This window comes from Anas acuta, chromosome 3, assembly GCF_963932015.1.
Source record: "Anas acuta chromosome 3, bAnaAcu1.1, whole genome shotgun sequence".
NCBI classification, from domain to species: Eukaryota; Metazoa; Chordata; class Aves; order Anseriformes; family Anatidae; genus Anas; species Anas acuta.
This window is the reverse complement of record NC_088981.1, coordinates 52,178,553-52,201,608: the sequence shown is the minus strand read 5'-3', so window position 1 is coordinate 52,201,608 and position 23,056 is coordinate 52,178,553. Positions and strand designations below refer to the sequence as shown.

The 23,056-nt window shown below is 37.0% G+C and overlaps 1 protein-coding gene across 12 annotated transcripts in view; it reads left to right on the top strand.

Moving 5' to 3' along the window:
• SYNE1 (spectrin repeat containing nuclear envelope protein 1) overlaps positions 1–23,056 on the top strand; it is a 319,168-nt gene that overhangs the window by 224,748 nt on the left and 71,364 nt on the right. For 11 of the 12 annotated variants that reach the window (XM_068677107.1, XM_068677098.1, XM_068677097.1 and 8 more), the window contains 15 exons: positions 1,270–1,420; positions 3,696–3,830; positions 3,992–4,150; positions 4,858–5,067; positions 6,533–6,634; positions 8,213–8,332; positions 10,742–10,942; positions 11,623–11,796; positions 12,191–12,322; positions 15,090–15,286; positions 16,309–16,441; positions 17,509–17,691; positions 18,642–18,791; positions 19,854–20,030; positions 22,736–22,891. In XM_068677107.1, the coding sequence (XP_068533208.1) occupies positions 1,270–1,420; positions 3,696–3,830; positions 3,992–4,150; positions 4,858–5,067; positions 6,533–6,634; positions 8,213–8,332; positions 10,742–10,942; positions 11,623–11,796; positions 12,191–12,322; positions 15,090–15,286; positions 16,309–16,441; positions 17,509–17,691; positions 18,642–18,791; positions 19,854–20,030; positions 22,736–22,891 (2,380 nt within the window). The remainder of the gene's footprint in view (positions 1–1,269; positions 1,421–3,695; positions 3,831–3,991; positions 4,151–4,857; positions 5,068–6,532; positions 6,635–8,212; positions 8,333–10,741; positions 10,943–11,622; positions 11,797–12,190; positions 12,323–15,089; positions 15,287–16,308; positions 16,442–17,508; positions 17,692–18,641; positions 18,792–19,853; positions 20,031–22,735; positions 22,892–23,056) is intronic. The other variant, XM_068677095.1, reaches the window with a different exon arrangement.

Below are 23,056 nucleotides of genomic sequence, written 5' to 3'. Positions count from 1 at the left end.
TTCTTATTCATGCATCATTCTAAAATTGCAAATTAGTAGGATTCATTAGACAAACAGTGGATCATTACTATAACTTTCTGGTCCAGCATTTGTGTGTGAATCATAGCTGAAATCTATGTAAAACATTATAGTCTACTGTTGTAACCAGATCCTTCCAGATGAGATACTCTTTGCTTAATTTTATTTTTCCCACAGTTAGTGAATGTTTCTCTTCTTGGAGCCCTGTGTGTTTTGAATTTCATCTCTGGTCTAAATTTCCATGCACACTTTCCCATTTGGGGGAAGTAATCTTCTTTAAAAGCCTTAGCTCTGGCTGGGAGAGAGTTATGCTTTAGAGAAGGTGGAAGAAAATAGCTTCCTACTGCCAATGCAGACCTTCAGGGACCAGCAAGGGCCAGGTCTGGGGAAGAGGTAATCAGAATGGACATTGTCAGTTTCAGAATCAAGGAGCTATCAGCACCTCAGTTAAAATACTTCCTCTATGTATTTCAGCACCAAAGGCTAGAACATGAAGGTGATTCATGAGACAGGAGAACCAAGACTTATGCATAGAGAATGCACTGTTTTCCTCAGAATTTGTGTTAATTCAATGTGTTTTATTCTTAAAAAGTACTTAACTTGTATCTTCTTTTGTCTGAGGTTTCTCTCCATGACGTTATACTATAAGAAAAAAAAAATCAGAAAATGAATAGTTTAATTAAATGCTTACCATATTACAGTTTTACATATGAAAACTATTTCATACACTTCATTATTTTTCATTATTTTTTCATTATTTTCATTATCATTATTTTCATCATTTTTTCATTATTTTCATTATTATTTTCATTATTTCATACATTCATAAATTCATACACTTGTCCTGTATTGAAATATCCAAGTATGTCTGGCATGTTAAGAGATGAGAGGAGGAAGGAACCGGATTAATTTTTTGTTATTTCATGCTTTGAAGTAAAGCTTGTTTAAATGTTGCATTCCTAAGTGGTATAGTTTTAGTCTGTTTTGTGAGTTCTGACTTATTCAGGGTACTCACAATTCTAACAGCATGTTAGAAAACACATTTTATCTCATTGGACAGGATCAATTACTGTTACAAACAAGCCTTGTCTTACTCCCAGGAATAAATAAATAAATAAATAACAAGGAAAAGCTTTAAAAAGTAGCGCTTAACTTTAACATAGAATTTCCTGACTGAAAGAGGAAATAAACGCATTATGGTATTATAATTGTTGTTTTTTTGTTTAAACTTTATGTATTTTCCCATTACAGTGAGAAGCCTGAAACACTCTCTGAAGAATTGGGCTTGGAAGGCGAGAAACCATCATCTGAAGAGCAGCTGAAGCTGAAATGGGAAAGCCTGAACCATGAATTCAACAACAAGCAGAGGCTTCTCCAGAAAGCTTTAGAACAAGAACAGTTGGTAGCTATTTTTAATTTCTCTATGTGTTTCCTCTGTCAAAGGAGTTATCACAACACAAATTATAGTATGTGCATAGCAAATGAATTAAGTTGATGGTATTAGTGCAAAGAATATGGAGAAATTTCTTTTTCTGACATTTAAAAAATATATATAAATGTTGGCACTAGCGTTGCTCTTGTTCAAAGTAATTCAAATTGCACTACTGTTCAGGTGAATAAGCTAGAAAGAAAAGGATTAGACAAAATTTTGATCTATTTATGTAATTTGGGATAATTCTGTAACAAATTGTGTCTCTGAAATTGACCTCTAGTGACAGCTTAGAGAATCATAGAATTATAGTATCATAGAATGACTTGGGTTGGAAAGGACCTTAAAGATCATCTAGTTCCAACACCCCTGCCATGTCACCCACTAGATCAGGTTTCTCAGGGTCCCATCCAACCTGGCCTTTAACACTTCCAGAGATAAGCCATCCGCAACTCTTTGGGAAGCCTGTTTCAGTGCCTCACCACCCACTGAGTAAAGAATTTATTCCTAATGTCTAATCTAAATCTAACCTCTTTTAGTTTAAAACCATTCCCCTTTGTCCTATCATTAAAAAGTTGCTCTCCATCTTTTTTATAACCCCTCTTTAAGGTTGCAGTGGCGTCTCCCCAGAGCCTTCTCTTCTCTAGGCTGAACATCCCCACATCTCTGTCTTTCTTGACAGGAGAGGTGCCCCAGCCCTAGGATCAACTTTGTCGCCCTCCTCTGGGACCCACTCTAACACATCCACATCTTGCTTGTGCTGGTGGTCTCAGACTTGCTGCAGTACTCCAACTGGAGCTTCATGAGGGCAGAGCAGAGGGGGACAGTAACTTCCCTCCACCTGCTGGCCGCTCCTCTGTTGATGCAGCCCAGGATACAGTTGGCCTTCTGGCCAACTGTCAATGACTTCTTCACTTAGTCTGTACTCATTTGGGAGTGCCCTGGCCCAGGTGCAGGATCTTGCATTTTGCCTTATTGAACCTCATTAGGTTCACATGGGCCCACTTCTCAAGCTTGTCCAGGTCCCTTTGGGAGGCCATTCCTTCCTTCTTGTTGTATCATACCAACTGTACCACTCAGCTTAGTGTCCTCTGCAAACTTGTTGAGGATACACTTCATTGCACTGTCTATGTCATTGATAAAGATATTAAACACCAGTCCCAAGGCAGATACCTGAGGGACATGACACATCACTGTCTTCCACCTGGACGTAGACAACTCTCTAGCTGTAGCTATCCAGCTAATTCCTTATCCACCAAATAGCCCACCATTCACATCCATATCTCTCCATTTTAGAGATAAGGATGCTGTGTAGGACCATGTTAAAGGCTTTACAGAAGTCCAGGTAGAAAACATCAGTCAGTCTTCCCATGTTGACTAATGCAGTCACTCCATCATACAAGGCCACTAGATTGGTCAGGAGTGATTTGCCCGTGGTGAAGCCATGCAGGCTTTCTCACATCACTTCCTTGTCTTGCATGTGCCTTGACATTGCTTCCAGGAGGATCTGTTCCATGATCAGGAACTGAGACGAGGCTCACCAGTCTGTAGTTCCCTGGGTCCTCCTTTCTACTGTTTTTAAAAATGAGAGTGATGTTTCCCTTTTTCCAGTGATCAGGGACTTCGCCTGACTGCCATGACTTTTCAAATATGATGGAGAGAGGCTTGACAACTCTATCAGCCTTGTTCCCTCCAGACCCAGCGATGCATGTCATTGGACCCCATAGACTTGTACTTGTTTAGTTTCATCAGGTGGTCTTGAACTTGCTCTTTGCTTACAGTGTGAGGGACTTTGGTCCCCCAGCCCCTGCCTAGAGTTTATCAATTAAATTGTGAGCATGTGACAAAGAAGCAAATGATTTCAATCGTGGAATTTTTACTGAAAAGAACAGATTCACCAACTAAATTAAGAATAGTCCAAGACCTATATTTCTGTACATCTTCTATTTTATTATCAATAGACCCAGACCCACTATTCTATATATCACACTGTATTAAATTCAGCTTTCAAAGTTCTAAATATCTTGTATTCATTCAACAGTATATAGCCATATGGTGGGTTCTTTTAAGTGCAGTTATTTATTTTACACTTGAAGTGAACCTCCTGTTGATCAGTCTTCTATACAAGAACATTCATGACAGAATAGTTGTGGAAGGGCCATGAGCATTACTTGGTGTAGTGGAACTTGTATAGCTGAATTTTGTGCCCTATATTGTAGAAGCACTGTAATTACTATTTATCTCTCAGCAGCTTTATCACAGACCAAACAGACTGATTTCTGGACTGCCTTTGTATAAAGCAGAAGGACAGGATGAGGATAAATCATCCGTGTCACCAGTACTGGTTGAATTGAATCATGCCTTTGAAGATGTGTCATCTGAGGTAACATTTAAATCATCTTTACTCTGATTTTCATCAGAGACACATTTACAATGCAAACTCTTATAGTTCCCACCAGGAAATCCTGTCCTTTCCCTAATATTAGATGTTAGAGAGAGTGTCTTGTACTTCTTCTCTGGACTTTTTTGGTTTCTTTGGCCCAGGCTGGACAGGCGGAGAAGGAAAGAATGCATCTAGAACAGAAGCTGTATGATGGAGTCACAGCTACCTCCTTATGGCTAGATGGTGTGGAAGAACAGATATTTATTACTACATCTCATCTACCAGAGGAAGAAACAGAAATATACCTCTCCAAACAAGAGGTAAGGAATCCATGAATAGGACTTCCTTTAAATTGACAGTAAGGCTACACTTCATGTAGTGATTTAGAAGGAAAATTTTAGAATTGGCTTTAAGTAACATGTAACTGTCATAGTCCTCTATGTAACTGCAGTACACTGCTACTTGCAGAAATAACTTTACCGAGCATGTAGACAATGTTTTAGAAAACAGAATATGACCAAAATTTTGCCTAGTCAGAAGAGAATTAAACACAGACTCTTTGTTCTGTTTAAATTCTTTGCTTAGTATTAGCAAACACCACCCTGTTGAAACTGAAATGAAGCAAACAAGGAAGAGGAAAGCTCTGGGATATAGAAACAGTACAAACTCATCAATGTGAGAGAACATTGAGAGAGGAAGAAAAGCTTTTTCATGCAGCTGTTGACATAAGGCGGCAGCTACATGTATTTCTGTTTCCTGAACCCCTTATTCAGAGAGAGGGATCATTTGGGCAGGTTAATCCTTGTTTTAGGACATGTTCCTCAGAGTATTTTATTATTATTATTATTATTATTATTATTATTTTGACTTTCAGAAATTATAGTTGCATAACTTTGTCTAATGTCTGTTTCTTAACAATGTAAAAAAGTCACTAAATCATTGCAGGATGGGCAATGGTTATGACAATATGTTTGCCCACTTTCTAGAATGTCTAATTGTCACTTTGTTTTGTTTTCTACAAAATCAGTCTCTTGCAAAAGAAATCAAAGAGATAACAGAAGAAATGGATAAGAACAAGAATTTATTTACTCAGACATTTCCAGAGAATCGTGATAACAAGGATGTTATAGAAGACACTTTGGATTGTCTCCTGGGAAGACTGACTTTACTGGAGTCAGTAGTAAACCAGAGATGTCATCAAATGAAAGACAGGCTCCAGGAAATAGTGACTTTCAAGGTATGATGTCCATCTAAAGGAATTAACAGGGTTACATGTAAAATGGTGATATAAAGGATCTGACTCTCAGTGATAACTTTTGGTATTAAATCAAGAGAACAGGTTTTCACAGGTTTTTATTGAAAATTAAGTTCTCTCTTAGGCTATGAAGCTTGGCAAGTAAATCATTTTCCAAAATTGAAACTCCCTGCTAGAAGACCCATGTTTCATGACATTGTTATAGAAGGGATCATCCATCCAATACCTTCTCACCCTGTTGGCAATACAATAAATAGAATTTCTTGACTACTGACCTGAAAGGAGAAAAAGCAACTTTAGAGTTCTACTCCACACATTTTGTGATTTCATAAATGGTAGAGTGCTCTGTTTTCATTATCTGAGATGAAATAGAAAACAGTATTGATTCCCACCTTTCTGAACACTGTTAGACCATCCCATTCTTCTGTGAGAACTCATATCTCAAGGCATATTCACTCATATTGAGTGAAGCTGAAAAAAAAAAGAAGAGAATGGGAGAAATGTTCACATTTTGAAATCTCTTCAGAGTTCAGAAATATTTTCAGATGTTACTTGAGCACTACCTTCTCTCCAATTCTTATAATAAAAAGTATGGTTTTGGAAAAAAAATAAAAACAGATGCCTGGATTACTGGTGTCATTAGATTAAGAACATCATTTCACAGGTATTAATATATGATTTGTTTCCAAACTCCATAGACAGGGAAATAAAAAAAAAGTCAATAACAGACCTTACTTTTTTGAAGAAAGGAGACAAGTTGATTAGACTCCTATGCATTACTGTTAAAGCACAGAGATTTAGTATTTAAAAGAATTACTGCATGAAAAGCTCAATAATGCACACCTTCGTAATGGTGGAAGTCTTAGAAAAAGAGTGATTATTTTCTATTTTACCAATATTAGAGTTTATGATGAATGCATGGCAAAACAAAAAATAAATAAATAAATAAATAATAATAATAGTAACTTGGCAAAAGTTGTAATGTATAGTTGGTCTTGTAATGTGTGGAAGATTTGTTTACTACATTGTTTTATTTACTGAAGTTAGTAATGAATACAACTTGTCTTAAAAAAAATAAAATATAGCTTATCTACAAGTGTATGTGATTGAATAAACTACAGAAGAGTAATATTTTTGTTAAATAAAGCTAACTGATCTTTGGTTATTAATTATCTAATTGGAAGGGAAAAGCAGAAGTGTATTCATAGGTTTTGTTTTAAATAGGAGTTGCTTTAACTTTTTGCTCATTTATATCCAGTTATCCACTTTCAGCTATGTTGCATGTTTTGCATTGGATAATTATGACATTTTCAGTTTTGAATAGATTGTATTCCTTAGTGCTAACATTGCAGCATTGTATTGCTTTAAACTTTTTGGAACATAAGGCATTTTTGGTTGCATTGTGCAGAGATTTTCTATAATTTTTTGCCATTGTTGTCTCCTATAGAATGATCTGAAGATCCTGTTTACATCACTAGCTGATAACAAATACTTGGTTCTACAGAAACTAGCAGAGGCAGCTGAGAAACCAGAAACAGAACAAATGCAGGTATTAACAACTGTCTATTATTTGGCAAAATAAATAAGATGTAAAGTTTCTCTTCAAGGTATAAATGGATTCTAGAGAGCAGTTGCTTTGTATGGTCTAAACTGGTTATGCATACACTCTTTTCTGCCAATTTGAAAAAAATATCTAAAGTTATTTTTAAATTGTTTGTTTCATATACTTTATTAAAAACTAAAGGCACTTTCTTTGTCATTGCTTTATAGCGGCATCTTGACTCTTATTTAATTGAAGACAATAATTGTGGTTTTGTTTTGTTTTAATCAGGAATTGCCTGATGAATAATTAGTTAAAACATGACAAAATATATTCTGTTTCCTTGTTTCTGTTTTGCCAACAATGAGATAATTAAATGAAGTATGCTAAGGGTTATTTTCTGCAGAGACTTCTCATTACCCAAGAGCTACATTTGTCTGGTACCAGCAGGGGACTGGGAGGAAGAGACTTATCCTTCAGCTAAAGTATTCTTGGCTTCAGCAGAAGTATTGAGTCTCTTATATTTGATAATCAAATTTAAAACAAAAACAACAACAACAAAAAAAAACACAAACTCATATATAAACAAGAGAGGTAGCACTCTCTCTTTCCTATTGCCCATGATGTGAAAGGTTGTTTAAAATTAATTTCTATATGATTTCTATATACCTATCTAATGGGGAAATATAGAATCATAGAGCATCCGGAGTTGGAAGGGACCTACAAGGATCATAAAGTCCAGCTGCTGGCAGGTCTACCCAAAAATTCAGACCGTTATGACTAAGAGCATAGTCCAAACATCTCTTAAACTTCGACAGGCTTGGTGCCGTGACCACGTCTCTGGGAAGGCTGTTCCAGTGTATGACAGCCCTCTTGGTGAAGAACCTTTTCCTGATATCCAGCCTGAATCTCCCATGTCACGGCTAAACACCATTCAACAACATGCTAACAAAAGAAAACAAACAAACAAAAAAATTGATTATCACCTGTGTATCCTTGCAAAGACCAACTTATATGCTTAAGTTGTAGCTTCCCAAGTGTAAAAGAGGATATGCAATTCCTTTTCCTTTACTGTAATATTGCCCCTATTCTGGTCCTCTAGAGGAACTGCACAAAGCTCTTTTACTATCATGCATGTTTTCTGCTTTGATGGTTGTTTGCTTGGTGCTCAGCTATGACAGGAATAAATGCTACTACAAAGAATGTTCTAAGGTGGTGTTAGAACAACTAAGAGTCCTTTTATGCCTGTTCTATATAATTAATAGCATGGAACTTCACAGAAGGTTTTGTATAAGAGTTTACGATACTAAAACGGCTTACAATTTAAAAAAGAAAAAATGTATTTCATTTTAAAAAACAAGCTGTGCTCACCCAACTTTGAGTTTTTCTTTATAGTATCCTTTAAATCCTATCATGTAGTATAGAATTTTTTTTATAGTATCCTTTAAAGTTTCATCATATCAGATTCATCATATGAGGAGGACTGATAAATACTTCAGGCAGAAAAATGGAATAAAATATTAATGTACGACAGTTACAGTTTTGTTATTAAACATTCAAATTAAATGATTTAATTTTCAAATACAGGTCATACTGCAGGCAGAAGAAGGTTTGAAAGAACTAGATGCTGGAATCAGTGAATTAAAAAAGCGTGTAGAGAAACTGCAAATTGACCAGCCTGCTGTGCAAGAGCTATCTAAGCTCCAGGTAAGGTTCATAAGTTCTACCCTAGAGCTGGCTAGTGATATGAAAGGTGTTAGTATGCTCCTTTTTGTTGTTCATAAGGCAGTTTAGGAAAGCATTTCAGTGTGTACAATAGATTGAAAGCTTTCTCCCTCGTTCATTTACTTTTTCTACTTTAGCTTATTTAAATTGTCTAACCTCTATTAGTAGCATCCACAGTAGAAACACACAAAAACGTGTTTCGAGTCCCTGTTCAAATGGATGAAGTTAAACATGTAGACATAAATGCTTGTTGAAAACTGACCCCTGTTCTCACCACTGTCTCATGATTTGGGGTTTAACTTTCTCACATCATTAATTTTAAAAGTAAAGCTGGGGGAATAGGCAGATGGCAGTGGGTAGGGTACAGAAAGGCTAAGTATGACCTGAAACTGGAAATGTTCCACTTTCACAAAAATGCTAAACTTAAAATAATGCTAAACTTAAAAACTTTCTCATGTTCCTGCACACATGGTTTTGAACACACCTAAGTGGTAGGATTCCCTGACATACATATGTAGGGTAAATTAATCCAGAACTTTTCTAAGGTTGTTGAATCTTCTTTGTCAGCAGTTTCTTGCTGAGGTAGGGTAGTGAAAGATGACAAGGTTTATGACTGAATTTTACTCTTTATAATGATGTAATAATAACCTTGAAAAAAAAGAAAACAGATGAATTTGTGTGGTGGTTTTACTCCGGTGGGCAGCTGAGCTCCACTACAACCGCTCTCTCACTCCCCCTCTCCTCAAAGAGAAAGGGGGAGAAAATACAACACAGAGAATTCGAGGTTTGAGATGAGAAAGGTTTAATTAAAGGGCAATAGAATGGGGAGAAAAGGAAACAATGAGTCCATGCGGAAGCACAGAGAGAAGGAAAAATATTCTCTACTTCCCATCAACAAGCGATGTTCGGCCACATCCTGGGAAGCAGAGCCTCAAAATGCGTAGTGGTTGTTCAGGAGGAACAGCCTCCTCCCCCACGAGAGCCCCCCCTTTTATCGCTGAGTGTGACATCAGGTGTTATGGAATATCCCTTTGATTGGTTTAGGTCAGTTGCCCTGGCAAAGTCCCCTCCTCATCACTTGCCCACCCCCAGCCTGCTGGCTCTTGGGGGCTTGGAAAGAGTCCTGATGCTGTGCCAGTACTATGCAGCAATAGACACAACACTGGAGTGATATCAGTGCTGTTCCAGCTATGAGTGCAGAGCACAGCACTGTGTGGGCTGCTGTAGGGAAAGGTGACTCCATCCCAGACAAACCCAACACAACGTGGAACATAAACTTAAGCCAGCAAAACAGTAATCTCAATTAAAAATTAATGACACAGATTTTGTGTAAAAGGCATCTTTATCTCATTTCTTTATCCTTTTTTTCCAAGAGGCTCCTGTTTTTTTTGGTGTTTTTGTTTGTTTGTTTGTTTGTTTTCATTGTCATATTATGTCTACGTATTCCTCTCCCCTTTACCTCAATTAAAAAAAAAAAAAAAAAAAAAGACCTTCCCTTTGGTTTTGTACCAAAGGTTTTGGTTTTGTTTCTCACAATTGTCTCTAGATCTGGGAGAGACAACTGCAGTCCAGGGTGGGTACTTTGCTGTAGCGCTGACTGGTCTTAGAGGTATTTTGTTTTGGATGCCTTGTCTTCAATAAGATGATACAAGTCTTTGCCCATCAAAAGTCTTGGGTTATCCTCACAATTAGATATATGTTCTGAGAATGTAATTCTTGAGACCAAAACAAGTAAAGAGTCCTGCTCATATGAAGGAAAACATCTGTAGGTTGCTCTCACTTCTGGGGTTGACGTATAAAAGTTGAGGAGTAGCTATGAGGTTCGTTCAGCTGGCTCATTTTGAATTTCACAGAATTGGCATTCTGAAATATACACTTTTTTATTTTTATTATGTACTTCTGTTGCTAAGAATAAGCTGCTATGGCATAGATCTGGGGTTTAACTCTAAACTCTGACTGTTCTGCAGCAGCAAATGAAGATAAACCTGCCTTCAAGATGCCTGTAACCTGTAGCCATGATGGAATCAGTCCAACCTGTTGTAATATAAGAAGCAAAACATAAACAGCATCTTCAGTGTCCTGCAGCCACATAGTGCTGTTTTTTGATGACTTAAGTGCAGTTACCCCAATTCTTTGCTTCTTAAAGACAGTCTTAGGGACTTTGCTAATTTTGTTCCCAAATGCATACACTTGAAATACTTACAAGTGCTACTTATCTTTCCTCTCTTTAAATGCTGAGTTATTAATTTATGAGTTAAGACTATCTGCATAGTCTTTTTGAGCTGAGATATTATGCTATCATTAAGTGGAATATACTGACAATTAAAGTAGCTGTTAGGTAGATATGTAAGGTGGGAAATAAGGATCATTACTGCTGCTTTTTTCCCCAAGGATACGTATGATGAAGTGGTGAAGATCATTGGATCCAGACGGAGTGACCTGAACCAGAACCTGGCTCTTAAGAGACAGTATGAACGGGCTTTGCAGGACCTGGCTGACCTGGTAGAAACAGGCCAAGAAAAGATGGTTGGTGACCAGAAAATGATTGTTGCTTCTAAGGAAGAGGTTCAGTTGCTACTTGACAAACATAAGGTAAGAATCAGTGACATATTCAGGACTAATCACAACTGTAAGATTGGATATGATAAATTGCTAACCTTGCATTCATGAATTAATGTTCAGGACCTTTTCTGAATGGTGAGTCAGTGTTAAATCAAGATATATTAAAATTACTCTTTTTAAAATTGTTATCAACAAACTATTTTGACTGAGTGACTTTCCAATGCTGTATTGCAGGTAAACCAGGTGGGTCATAATAGCTATACCATTTTAATAGCAAGTTCCTATTATTGGGTTGTTATCCTACCTAGCAATTTCTTCCACTGCTCCATTTGTTTTCTAATGGAAATTTAAGTTTGCTAATAACACCCATAAAATATAGAAAGACCATGTACAGCAAGTCCACAGTTTTTTATTTGGCAGAACTTTTAGGTAGTTTATATCTGATTTAAGCTATTTTTTTTTATGGAATGAGAGGGTAGAATTTGCATGTAAAGGATGACCTCTTTCTTTAAAAAACCTATTGTCCTTTTTATATTGTGTAATGGATTTTGTGAAATGTTGGTGGAAGGAAAAGTTTACCTATTTCTACGTCTGCAGATACTTGATTTTACTGCTATTGTCGCAAGATATTGTTTTAGTGGTAATGAATTATGTAACAATTGCACTTTCCCTTTTCTATCCTCCTCCTCCCCCACATCCAAACTTCTCAGGAATATTTTCAGGGGTTGGAGTCTCACATGATCCTTACGGAAACACTCTTTAGAAAGATGAGTAGCTTTGCCCTCTTGAAGGAAACTCAGTCTCATTCAGAGCTAATGACACAAGCTTCAGCTGTATTAAAGCTGGCCCATAAACGAGGTGTGGAGCTGGAATACATTCTAGAGGTGAGGATCTCTGTGTTATTTTCTGTATGTCTATTGTAATCAACAACCAGGATATCCTACAATGTTGATTTCCTGGACAAAATTGGATGTCAGTCCCGTTTTTCATACACAGGAGACCGAGGGACAGCATGTAACCTTTGTTTTGGGAACTTCAGGTGACACCAGTTGTGTTTCTCTAAGTTTGAAAGAGCTACTTTGCTTGACATGACAATTTTGTTCTGACCAAAAGCTGGGTTTGATGAAGAGATGGTGTCTTATTGTAGATTCACGAGACGTTTGTACTGCTATTTATGTACATTTACAACAGTACAGCTATAGCATTTTACTCAGGTATAAAATGTTCTAGACACCCAGGTCAGTAATCACCATACGTGTGGGTAATTTCTGTTTGTAGACCTGGATGCATCTGGATGAAGATTACCAGGAACTTACCAGACAGCTGGAGTCTGTTGAAGGTAACATCCCTACTGTTGGTTTGGTGGAAGAAACGGAGGACAAGCTCAGAGGTCGGATTGCACTTTTTCAGGTTGGTGCTTTTTAGTCATTCTTGATGGAAAAGTTAGGTGGAAGAGTACCTCTGAAGGTCATCATTCTCATGGGAGTCCCACCTCCCACTTGAAGCAGGACAGTTATAATGGGCTGGATCAGCCATAGTTTTGGAAACCTCCAATAACAGAGATCCCACAGATGAGGTGGGGACCAGTTGCAGTGCTGCACAGTCTTCTACTGAAAAGGTTTTCTCTAATGTCCGATCTAAACCTTCCAACTTGCAGCTTGTGGCCATTAATCCTTTTTATATTATGTGTCTTTACAGAGGAGCATTTATCTCCATAATATGGGAACATTTATCTCCATAATATTTTTCATTCTGCTTCAAATAGTTGTAGGTCTTTGTTATACTAGCCTTTAGCCTCCGCTTTCTCAACCTAAAACACACATACCTCCCTAATCTTCATTTTAAAGGTCATGTGCTACAGGTCCTTGAACATCTTAACAGCTCTGCACCAGACCCTAACCAGTTTCTTCTTCTTGAATGTAGTGGGAGATGAAGACAGGTCAAAATTGAATGCACTAGATGAGGATTTAACAGCACAATATAGATGGGGATAAGAAAATAACCTGTCTGTTGTCCACATTCCTACTAGTGTAGGCCAGTGCTGTGGTTTTCCTTATTAATGATGCCGTTGTTATGTTATTGTTACATGATATGGCACTTTATGTTATAGATGCCATTGTTATGTTAGTTGCAAAATTAAAGACAAATTTTTCCCTTCCTAGACTGTACTTAAAAACAGGGTTATTCTGCCCAAGGTACAGAATTTCTACTTCATTTGAACCTTCTGAGGTTTCTGCTGCCTCCAACCTCAACTTCTATCAAAGTGTCTCTGGACACAAAGCCTGCCTTTTCATGTGTGTGTGAACCACTCCACATATATTAGTGTCATCCATGAATTTACTGAGGAATGCTCCATGTCATCATCCATGCCATTAACTAAGATGTTGAAGTTATTTGGGCTCCATCATCAACAGTCCTTGGAGTACTTTTTCATTACTGTCTCTGAGACAGACATCAAGCCTTTGATCATTACTCTTTAAGACCAGCAATGTAACCCATATAACTGTCCATTTCTCCAACCCCCTCTTAGCTACCAGAGGAGAGTGTTGTAAAGAGACATTATCAAAGGCCATACTGAAGTCTGTCTCATCCACAGAGAGAGTAATTTTATCATAGAAGGCAGTTAAGTTAGCGAATCCATGCTGAGTACTCTTGATTACTTTTTCTCTTTTTTGTGCTTGGAAATGGATTCCAAGATGTACTCCATGATCTTTCCAGGGAGCAAGATGAGGCTGAACAGCCTAAAGTTCCCCAAGTTGTCTTCCTCTTTCTCACCTGCAATAAGAACCAGTAGTTTAAATATAGATTTTTGCCACATCCTGTTTTTTCAGTCTGTTCTCAAAATGAAAATTCTGGTCTAGTGTTTTGTCTTTGTCTTGTAATACACAAGATACTTCAGTTGTGTTTGTGGTGTTTTGTTTTCAGAAAAATGTCTGCTACATTTTTCTTTCAAATTTACTTTACATTCTTTCCTATTCTGAGTTTACTATATGTTCTTTTACCAGACAGCTTTATGCTTTTGTAATGGTAGGAGGGGGTTATTACCCATTGTGTTTTGGTTTTGTTTAATACTAGGCATTGTTTATGTTTTTCTCTTTTGTCTCCCTTATCAGTTTAATAAATTGTGTTATTCAAATCCAGATTTTCAGATTCTGATATAGCATAACTTTTAATAACATTTTTTCTTTCCTCTCTCTGTGGCCATTTTTAGATTTAAAATTAATCATATGTAATTTATGGCTGTCTTGGAAATTTTATGTTACTCTCTAGAATTTACACATTTATGTTATGTTATGTATGTTATATGTAAATACATCTGTAGACATATAAAAATATAAAAAAATATTAATCTATCAAAGCTTTATTTACGTGAAAGAGAAAATAGGAAGAGCAATAGAAAGCTTATGTACTCACCATAACATTGATAGCTTTGTACATTTTATCTTCAGACTGTTTTAGCATAACTGAAAAGTCAGAATACATGTACATATTGCCTAGTCAGATATGCAGATACTTTTGAAAATTTGTACTACTTATGTGATGATAGCAGAATTTGGCAGGTTTGTTTGCCACATATACAAATTCTTTACCCATCCAGAAGTCACCATTTCTATAAAATCTGCCTCTCCTCCCAGTTGGATTCAGGGTCAGAGCATTAACAGTTGTTGTGCTCTAGTATTTGGATAGGTGGGTAGAGCTTCTCTTTCGTAGTAAAGATTTTGTAGTTTGATAACTGAAGATAGACATTGAAGTATGGTATCTGCATTAGCATCTTGGGCATCTTTAAATTTCAGTATATTAGAACTCTGAGCAGATGGAAGATTAAGTTATGACTTTTTAATCAATTTCTCTTAGAAGTGATGTTGCTCCTCTAAGATTCCTTTGAATTTGTACTTTTCTATTGTAAAATATCCACACCAAGGAGAAATTAATCAGAGGGAGATGTTAATAGACATACTAAAGTGAGGGGACTTGTTACAGCACATTCAGATTGTGAGTAGATTACCTGCATGTTGAATCTCAGGCATTCTAGAACTGTTACGGAGGGGAAAAAACGAGATTTGCAGTAATGACATTGGATATGCTACAAAATGCAATAAAAGAAAATGGAATATTGAAAAAGCTTGGTAGTGGAGACCTGCAGACCTATCTAACTGTCTCTCTTCTGTCATTCCAGCATCTGAGATCTAATCTGACTGAATACCAACCTAAATTAGACCAGGTCCTAGATGATGGGAAAAGGCTCCTTTTTTCTGTTAGTTGCTCAGATCTCGAAAGCCAGCTGAACCAACTAGGAGACCGCTGGCTAAGTAACACCAGCAAGGTTAACAAGGAGCTTCACAGGCTGGAGACAATACTGAAGCACTGGACCAGGTGATGCTGATATAGTGAATGTTATAATCTATCTTCAATTGCGCTTGTTGAAGTCAAAGGCATTCTGAACCCAGAACTATTAAATTCCATACTTAAAAGAAAGTTCTTTAAAATGTATGTGATGGTTTAACTAGTCTACCATATCCTACTTTAGTTCTATGCAAATGCTCTCATACTCTCTCATTTACAATAAATCATGCACCAAATAACAGTTGGTGAGAAGTCAGAAAGCTATCTTGATAAGATAACAAAATTATAAGTCCTCTCTATATATATAGTGCTGAAAAGGGGTGTGTGCTTTGCTAGACAGTATGAGTATACTCATGATGTTCTGGTAGAGATATTGCCGCTGCTGGGTACTTGTGTTTCTGTGCCATTGCATATAGGGAAGGGAGCTTTTAGCGGTGTTCATGCGCCTCTTTTGAAATGAATTATCTAAGTGATATAGAAACTTTCTCTATTATTCATAATGTTCCTGACTTGTTGGCTCACTAGCCTTTCAAGAGAGACACATAAGAGGATTTTTATATAAAGTTTATATGGAAGCACTGTCATTCTGACATTTGATTAGTTGCTTAGCATATGGAATGATATGAAGATAGTTTCTGACAAAAGCAGTACATTTCTGATATAAGATGACTCGTGCTAAAGTTTTTGGAAGATTGAGACTTCTAATGGAAAAAGAAAAAAATGTGATTGTTTGAGTTTGTGTGGTGTGGAATGGTGCTATTAGAGCTTCCCCCAAAAGGTTAGTAACCTAGTTACCAGTCTGTTAGGAGATTGTTTTTTCTAAAAGGCAAAAAGAAGTCACCATTAAGAATTGTAGATATGATAACTAAAATAAGAGCAACCTTTCTTAAAAATTAAATCATGCTTTTCTGAAAGTTGATAAAGGAAAGAAAAAATATTTCTTTACAATCATATCTTATCATATCTTTCTCTTAACACGTGGAAGAGAGACTACTCCACTGGATGCAAGAAGTGACAATGACTGTTTAAGTTTTCTGTAAATATTTTTACAGGTATCAGAGTGAATCTATTGAACTGACACATTGGTTACAATCTGCAAAGGAGCGACTTGAGTTCTGGAGCCAACAGTCTCTGACAGTTCCTCAGGAACTTGAAACTGTCCGAGACCACCTGAATTCCTTTCTAGTAAGTCAGTCATGGGTCTAGGACATTTTTTTTTTTTCTCAAATTACAACTAAACAGTGTAGCAATGAAATGGTCATTAAGTAGAGCATGCAAAAAAAAAAAAATATTTCTGTAGATGAGCTGGTGTGTTTGCACATTACAAAATCACAGAATGGTCTAAGTTGGAAGAGACCTAAAGATCATTGAGTCCAACCTCTGACCTAACACTAACAAGTCCTCCACTAAACCATATCCCTAAGCTCTACATCTAAACGTCTTTTAAAGACACCCAGGGATGGAGACACCACTTCCCTGGGCAGCCCATTCTAATGCCTCACAACCCTCTCAGAAAATAATTTCTTCCTAATATCCAACCTAAAACACCCCTGGTGCAACTTTAGCCCATTCCCCCTCGTCCTGTCACCAGGCACGTGGGAGAATAGACCAGCCCCCACCTCGCTACAGCCTCCTTTAATGTACTTATAGAGAGTGATAAGGTCGCCCCTGAGCTTCCTTTTCTCCAGGCTGAACAAACCCAGCTCCCTCAGCCGCTCCTCACAGGACTTGTTCTCCAGACCCCTCACCATCTTCGTCACCTTTCTCTGGACTCTTTCGAGCACCTCAATGTCCTTCTTGTAGCGAGGGGCCCAAAACTGAACACAGTACTCGAGGAGTGGCCTCACCAGAGCTGAGTACAGGGGGACGATCACTTCCCTAGCCCTGCTGGCCACACTGCTTCTTATGCAAGCCAGGATGCTGTTGGCCTTCTTGGCCACCTGAGAACACTGCTGGCTCATATTCAGGTGACTATCCACCAATACTCCCGGGTCATTCTCCGCCTGGCAGCTTACCAACCACTCATCTCCTTGCCTGTAGTTCTTGGGGTTATTGCACCCCAGGTGCAATTCAGAACTGTATTATTTTTATGATTAAAAACAGTTTATATTTTCACTTGATTTGAAGTATATCTGGTAAACACTAATAGAAAACGTGTTTTTGAAGAGAAATGAGGGTATTAGCTTTCTGAGGTAAAGATTTAAGTACAGTAAACTGCTTATCTCCACAAAAAAAAATGATTCTGTTTACAGGAGTTTTCAAAAGAAGTGGATGCTAAATCATCACAGAAATCTTCTGTCCTCAGTACTGGGAACCAGCTCCTCAGACTGAAGAAGGTGGATACAGCAGCATTGCGTGCAGGATTATCCCAAATTGACAGTCAGTGGACAGAGTTGCTCACACAAATCCCAGCAGTACAAGAGAAATTGCACCAAGTAAGGAAGCACAGCGATGGCTTTTAATATTCCAAAAAATTCAAACCATACAGTTGGCACTTTCTCTGAGACATGGTTGCTCCCTTCCTGCCTATCCATGTGAGCAAGATAGGAACATTACATTCATTTTAGTGTGGGAAGCTTACACTCTTGTCTAAATCCTGTCTACTCATAGTGTCTAGCACCAATAAGTGCTACTTTCAGACTTTATGAGTTACACAGGTTACATTTTAAAGAACAAGTAGATAAGATTAAAAATAAAAAAAAAAAAAGAAAAACATAGCCGCCATAGATGAAGAGTATAAGATTTTTACTAGACTTATTATATTTGTCAAAATAATTTAATTTAGTAGTTCTCTGAACCATCTTGTAATGCAAAATATATACATCTACCTAAACAAAAGTCTTAGAGTACATTTCCAAGTAACTGTATTTAAGCCAGTTACACCAGTGTATCAAATGTTTTTTAAGAAAAAAGTCTTTTAAGAAAAAATCAGGTACTTTTCAAAATAAGGCCATTTAGAAATCACATCCAAAAGAAGAGTAGTAGAAAATTATTTTCGAATGGCCTACTCACTAGCTATTTACAAGGACTGAGAAAGTATAGCTTAAAGTTGAGCTACACAAACTCAGTACAGAATTACGGAGTGAGAATGCAGAGCTTTTTGGAAGCCAAAATGGAATCTTTGGGTTTGTCCAGTTTCTTTGCACAATGAAGAATAGAAATAATAAACCTTTAATAGAATGTTTTCTTATTAAGATGCATGAAGTTACACAATGTGTTTCATATTAAAAGCTGTAATTTCTTTTACTTCATTGTTTTATGAACTTCAATAATGTTTTAGGGATGTACATGATAATAAGAGCAGGTAAAGGAACGTATACTATGGTAATGCAAAGCAAGGGGTTCTTATTCATTTTCTTCACGACATTGTCTGTTATTTCTAAAGCTACAGATGGACAGAATTCCTTCTCGCCATGCCATCACTGAAGTTATGAGCTGGATTTCCCTGATGGAAAATGTTATTCAGCAAGATGAAGAGAATATAAAAAATGTAGTAGGACAGAAGGCCGTTCAGGATTATGTCCAAAAGTACAAGGTATATCATGGAAATGTTATGGATTTTCTTTTCTAATTATCTCCAATAAATATATATACATATGTAAAGTATAATTGACTTAAGTAGATAAAAAAGTATTTACACTGTGGAGTGGTTAGAGTTGTACACTAGATAAAACTGGGTAATATTTGATACAGTGGAAAAGAAGCAAAAAATACTTTTACTCTGCTGTTTATGGCAGGAATGTAATTTTTAATGTACTTACCTTAATTTCCAGTTAATCCAAAGCAATATTCACATGATGAAATGTTATTAGATCTGACTTTCATCCAAAACCACAAAGCACTTTGTATATGTGCTTTCATGAATTTTTTGCATGGTATCTCCCTCTCCTCAAAGCATAGCCTGTTCTTGAATGAAAGGTGTTCAGTGCTTTACAGATCAAGATCATTTTAATCAGTATCTGAAGTGAAAATGAAAGATGCTGTATCTTGAGATAACTATTGAGGAGAATAGATAAAGAACAATCTCAGATCTTTAACCAGATTGGTAGTACTCCTGTAGTAGATACGCACCCGAAGACTCTATTTTCAGTGTCATATCAGTTTTATCCTTCTGAAGAATATTTATTATGATACCTTCCAGATATTTGTACATGTTACATGAAAGGCAGAAACTTCACCTTTAGTCTTCATGAGTCTCCTGAAAAAAGCAGTTCTTGGTTATTCTTCTTCTCTGTTTGTAATATCTTCTGTATTACCTCTTGGTGTAGTAAAAAAGTTTTATACTAAATAAAGTGAATAAAATTTTTAAACAGACAGTTTTTCTTATATCATACGCTTGAGACCAATATGTTTACTGTTGTATTTTAATCATTTACTTCAGAGAAAACAAATTCTTTATTCCAAAGACAATGTATTGAAGTCTTTGTTCTCAATATTTAGAAAACAAATATCAATGTTTCTAATTGTTGTTCCAATGCTAGAAAAACTTTAGGAAAATTGTGGTAGAGTTGTAATCTGTGAACGTTTTCCTCCTCTATTCTGGAGCAAGTTAAGAAATGATGATACATTTTTTTTATTCCCTTCTTTTTTTTACTAGGGTTTCAAGATAGATTTAAATTGCAAACAGTTGACGGTAGATTTTGTGAACCAATCTGTGCTACAGATTAGCAGCCAGGATGTTGAAAGTAAACGTAGCGACAAAACTGATTTTGCAGAACAACTCGGAGCAATGAATAGACGTTGGCAGATCCTGCAAGGCCTGGTAATGGAAAAGGTAAAGAGAAAAACCTACAGCTGCTCTGAAATAAACTGTCAAAATGCATGCAAATGTCAGATAGTAATGACTAGAAGTCTCTGCAGGTCATCTAGTCCAACCTCCTGCTCAAACAGAGCTCACTTTACCATTAGATGAGATTGCACAGGGACTTGCTTAGCTGAGTTCTGAAAATCTACAAGGATGGAGATTCTACAGCCTCTCTGAGGAGCCTGTTCTTATATTTAACTACTGTCCCCTATTCCTGTGAAGAACAGGTTTTTGCCTTATGCCCAAACAGAATTTCTATTGTTGCAGCTTGTGATTGTTGTCTCTTCTCTTTTCACTGTGCACCTCCAAATAGATTTTGCCTCCATCTTGTCTAAAGGAGCACCCACATAAGGACTGGAAGAGCACAAAGAGATGCTTTCTTAACCTTCTTTTCTCAGGCTGAATGAAGAAAACCTCTCCTAGTATGTCACGTGCTTCAGCTCCCTAACAACCTTAGTGCCTGTTCACCAGTTTGTCTATAGAAAGGGCCCAAAATGGATCACAAGAGTCAAGGAGAGGGAAATAATCTCTTGTTTTTACTTGCGAGGCACACTTTCAATAATCTATCAGAGGATGTAGTTGGCCTTCATTAGTACAGGTCCATACTGCTGATCTATTGATTGCATTCAAGTTATTGCCCATCATAGCCCCTATGCCCTTTTCAACAAAGTTGCGTTCTATCCAGCTTACTGCTAGCCTACTGCCAGCCTACACTGTTGCATGTTACTTTGTCCCAGGTGCAGGACTTTACGTTTGTCTTCGCTGATTTTCATGAGGATTCCCAAATCCATTCCTCCACCTTATTTACGTTTCTATGAATGGCAACCCTATTCTCCAGCATATCAAACACTTCTTCTAACTCATAAAACATATAAACATATAAGCATATGTTTTATGAGTAAGAGGAAGTAACAGATAAAACAATATCAACTTCTAACATATAAAACAATATCAACCCTAGAACTGGCCATGATGATGCATCTTGTAAATGACTGCCAGATGGACGTTGAAGTGTTTACCATTGACCTTTAAGGCTGATGACTCCAAAAGTGTTCATTCACTTTTATACCTCCCATTGAAACTATCTGTCCTAAGTTTTGCTATAAGGATGATATAGCATCCATATCAAAAACATTGCTAAAGCCAAGTCAAACAGCATCCACTACTCTCCATTTGTCCATTATATAATCGTAGCAGTTGATCAGTTAGTTTAGGCACAGTTTACCATTAGTAAGGCAGTACTTATTACTTCTTATTCTTCATGCATGTGGACATTTCCACATTTCTGACAGGATTTGCAATATAGCCTTTTTTCCAGTCACCAGAAACCTCTTCCAACTGCCCTTTCAAAGTGATAGCTACCTTGCAATGACATTGGCACCCCTGGATGCAGCCTGTCTTATTCTGTGGACTTTTACATGTCAACCTTACATAAGTATCTCCTAATTCTTTTCTCTTCTACCATGGCTAGTACAGAGTCTGCCAGAAGACCTGGGAGGCATGAGATGTTGGCAGTAGGATCAGAGCACAGAAGACACGGTGTGCCTCAGATTATTCTGTGGTTTCCCATTAGTTGCTGATGTACTTGCAAAGATTAGCAAGAAGGGTTCTGTCCCTCACTAGTTAGCTCCAGCCAAAATTTTGCTTTCCTAACAACAGCCCTACACAGCCAAGCAATGCTTTTACATGTATGTCCAGTTTTCGTAACCCACTTTCCATGCATACTTCTTTTTCCTTTTTAGCTCTGTAAGAAGTTCTCACTTCAACCCAAAATTCTGAACTATGCCATCCTGTTTCCTTGTAGCCTGGGTTGGGTCATTTTTGTGACTTGAGGAAGTTGTCCTTGAAGAACATCCAGTTTCTCCTTTGCCCTTCTCTACAGCCTCCCATGGGATCATGATTCCTTGAACAAACCAAAGTCTGCTATCCCAAGCTCCTAGGGATCTTTAGTCTGCTATTTGCTTTCCTCACTTTGCTCGCAGCTGTCTTGTCACTGTGGTCAATTGACAATCACATCCTTAAACAGTTCTAATTCAGATTACACCTAATTATGTTGACTCGTTCCCTAGAGTGATTGTCTTAATATGTACTTAATAAGTACTGTGAATGCCTTTTATGTCAACACTGCCATTTTCAAATTCTGCTTTGTTTTTTTTTTAACTCATATATTTCCTTTCAAAGAAAAACTATCTCATTCTCCAGTGAATAACACCCATTTCAGAAAAATCTAAGTGATTTCAAAGCTGTCAATTGACAAAGGAGTTAATATAAATATTCATCTGCTTTATCAGAATAATAAGCAAGAAATATAAAATGCATGTTTAGATACTTAATTTTATTTGGGAAGTCTTGAGGTCCTTTATGTCTGAAAATAATGCCATTTCGTAAAAAATTCCTGCTAAAGTGTTAGCTCTTTTCAATGTGTCATCATGTTTGAACAATTTATCTGCGCAGAATAATTCCTCAATTAAACAGAATTTTATTTTATTTTTAATGTACTCCTTTACAAATAACAGGCATATTTCAATTTGAATACATATACTGTGTTTAAATTCAGAAAACATTACTGAATTCTGAGAAAGGCACTGGTCAGCATTGTTTTTCACTGATTTATTTAATTGACACAACATTAGAGGTAATTGTATGAGGAAGTATGCACTCATATTTCTTTGCAGATCCAGCTGTTGGAAAGTCTGCAGGAATCTTGGACAGAATATGAAAATAATGTGCAGTACCTAAAATCTTGGTTTGAAATCCAAGACAAGAAGCTGAAAAAGCAACAGAGAATTGGAGACCAGGCTTCAGTACAGAACGCTTTGAAAGATTGTCAGGTAATGTCTCTTTCTAAATAGCAATATTCTCTTTCCAGCAGTTAGAAACAAAACCAAATAAAGCCATGAGATATCTGCATACCAGGGAAGTCAGTGACCAAGCTTCTCTGTACTTCAGTGAGAAAGATTTTATTCCTAATGTGCAAGTACTAAAGAAAGGAAGAA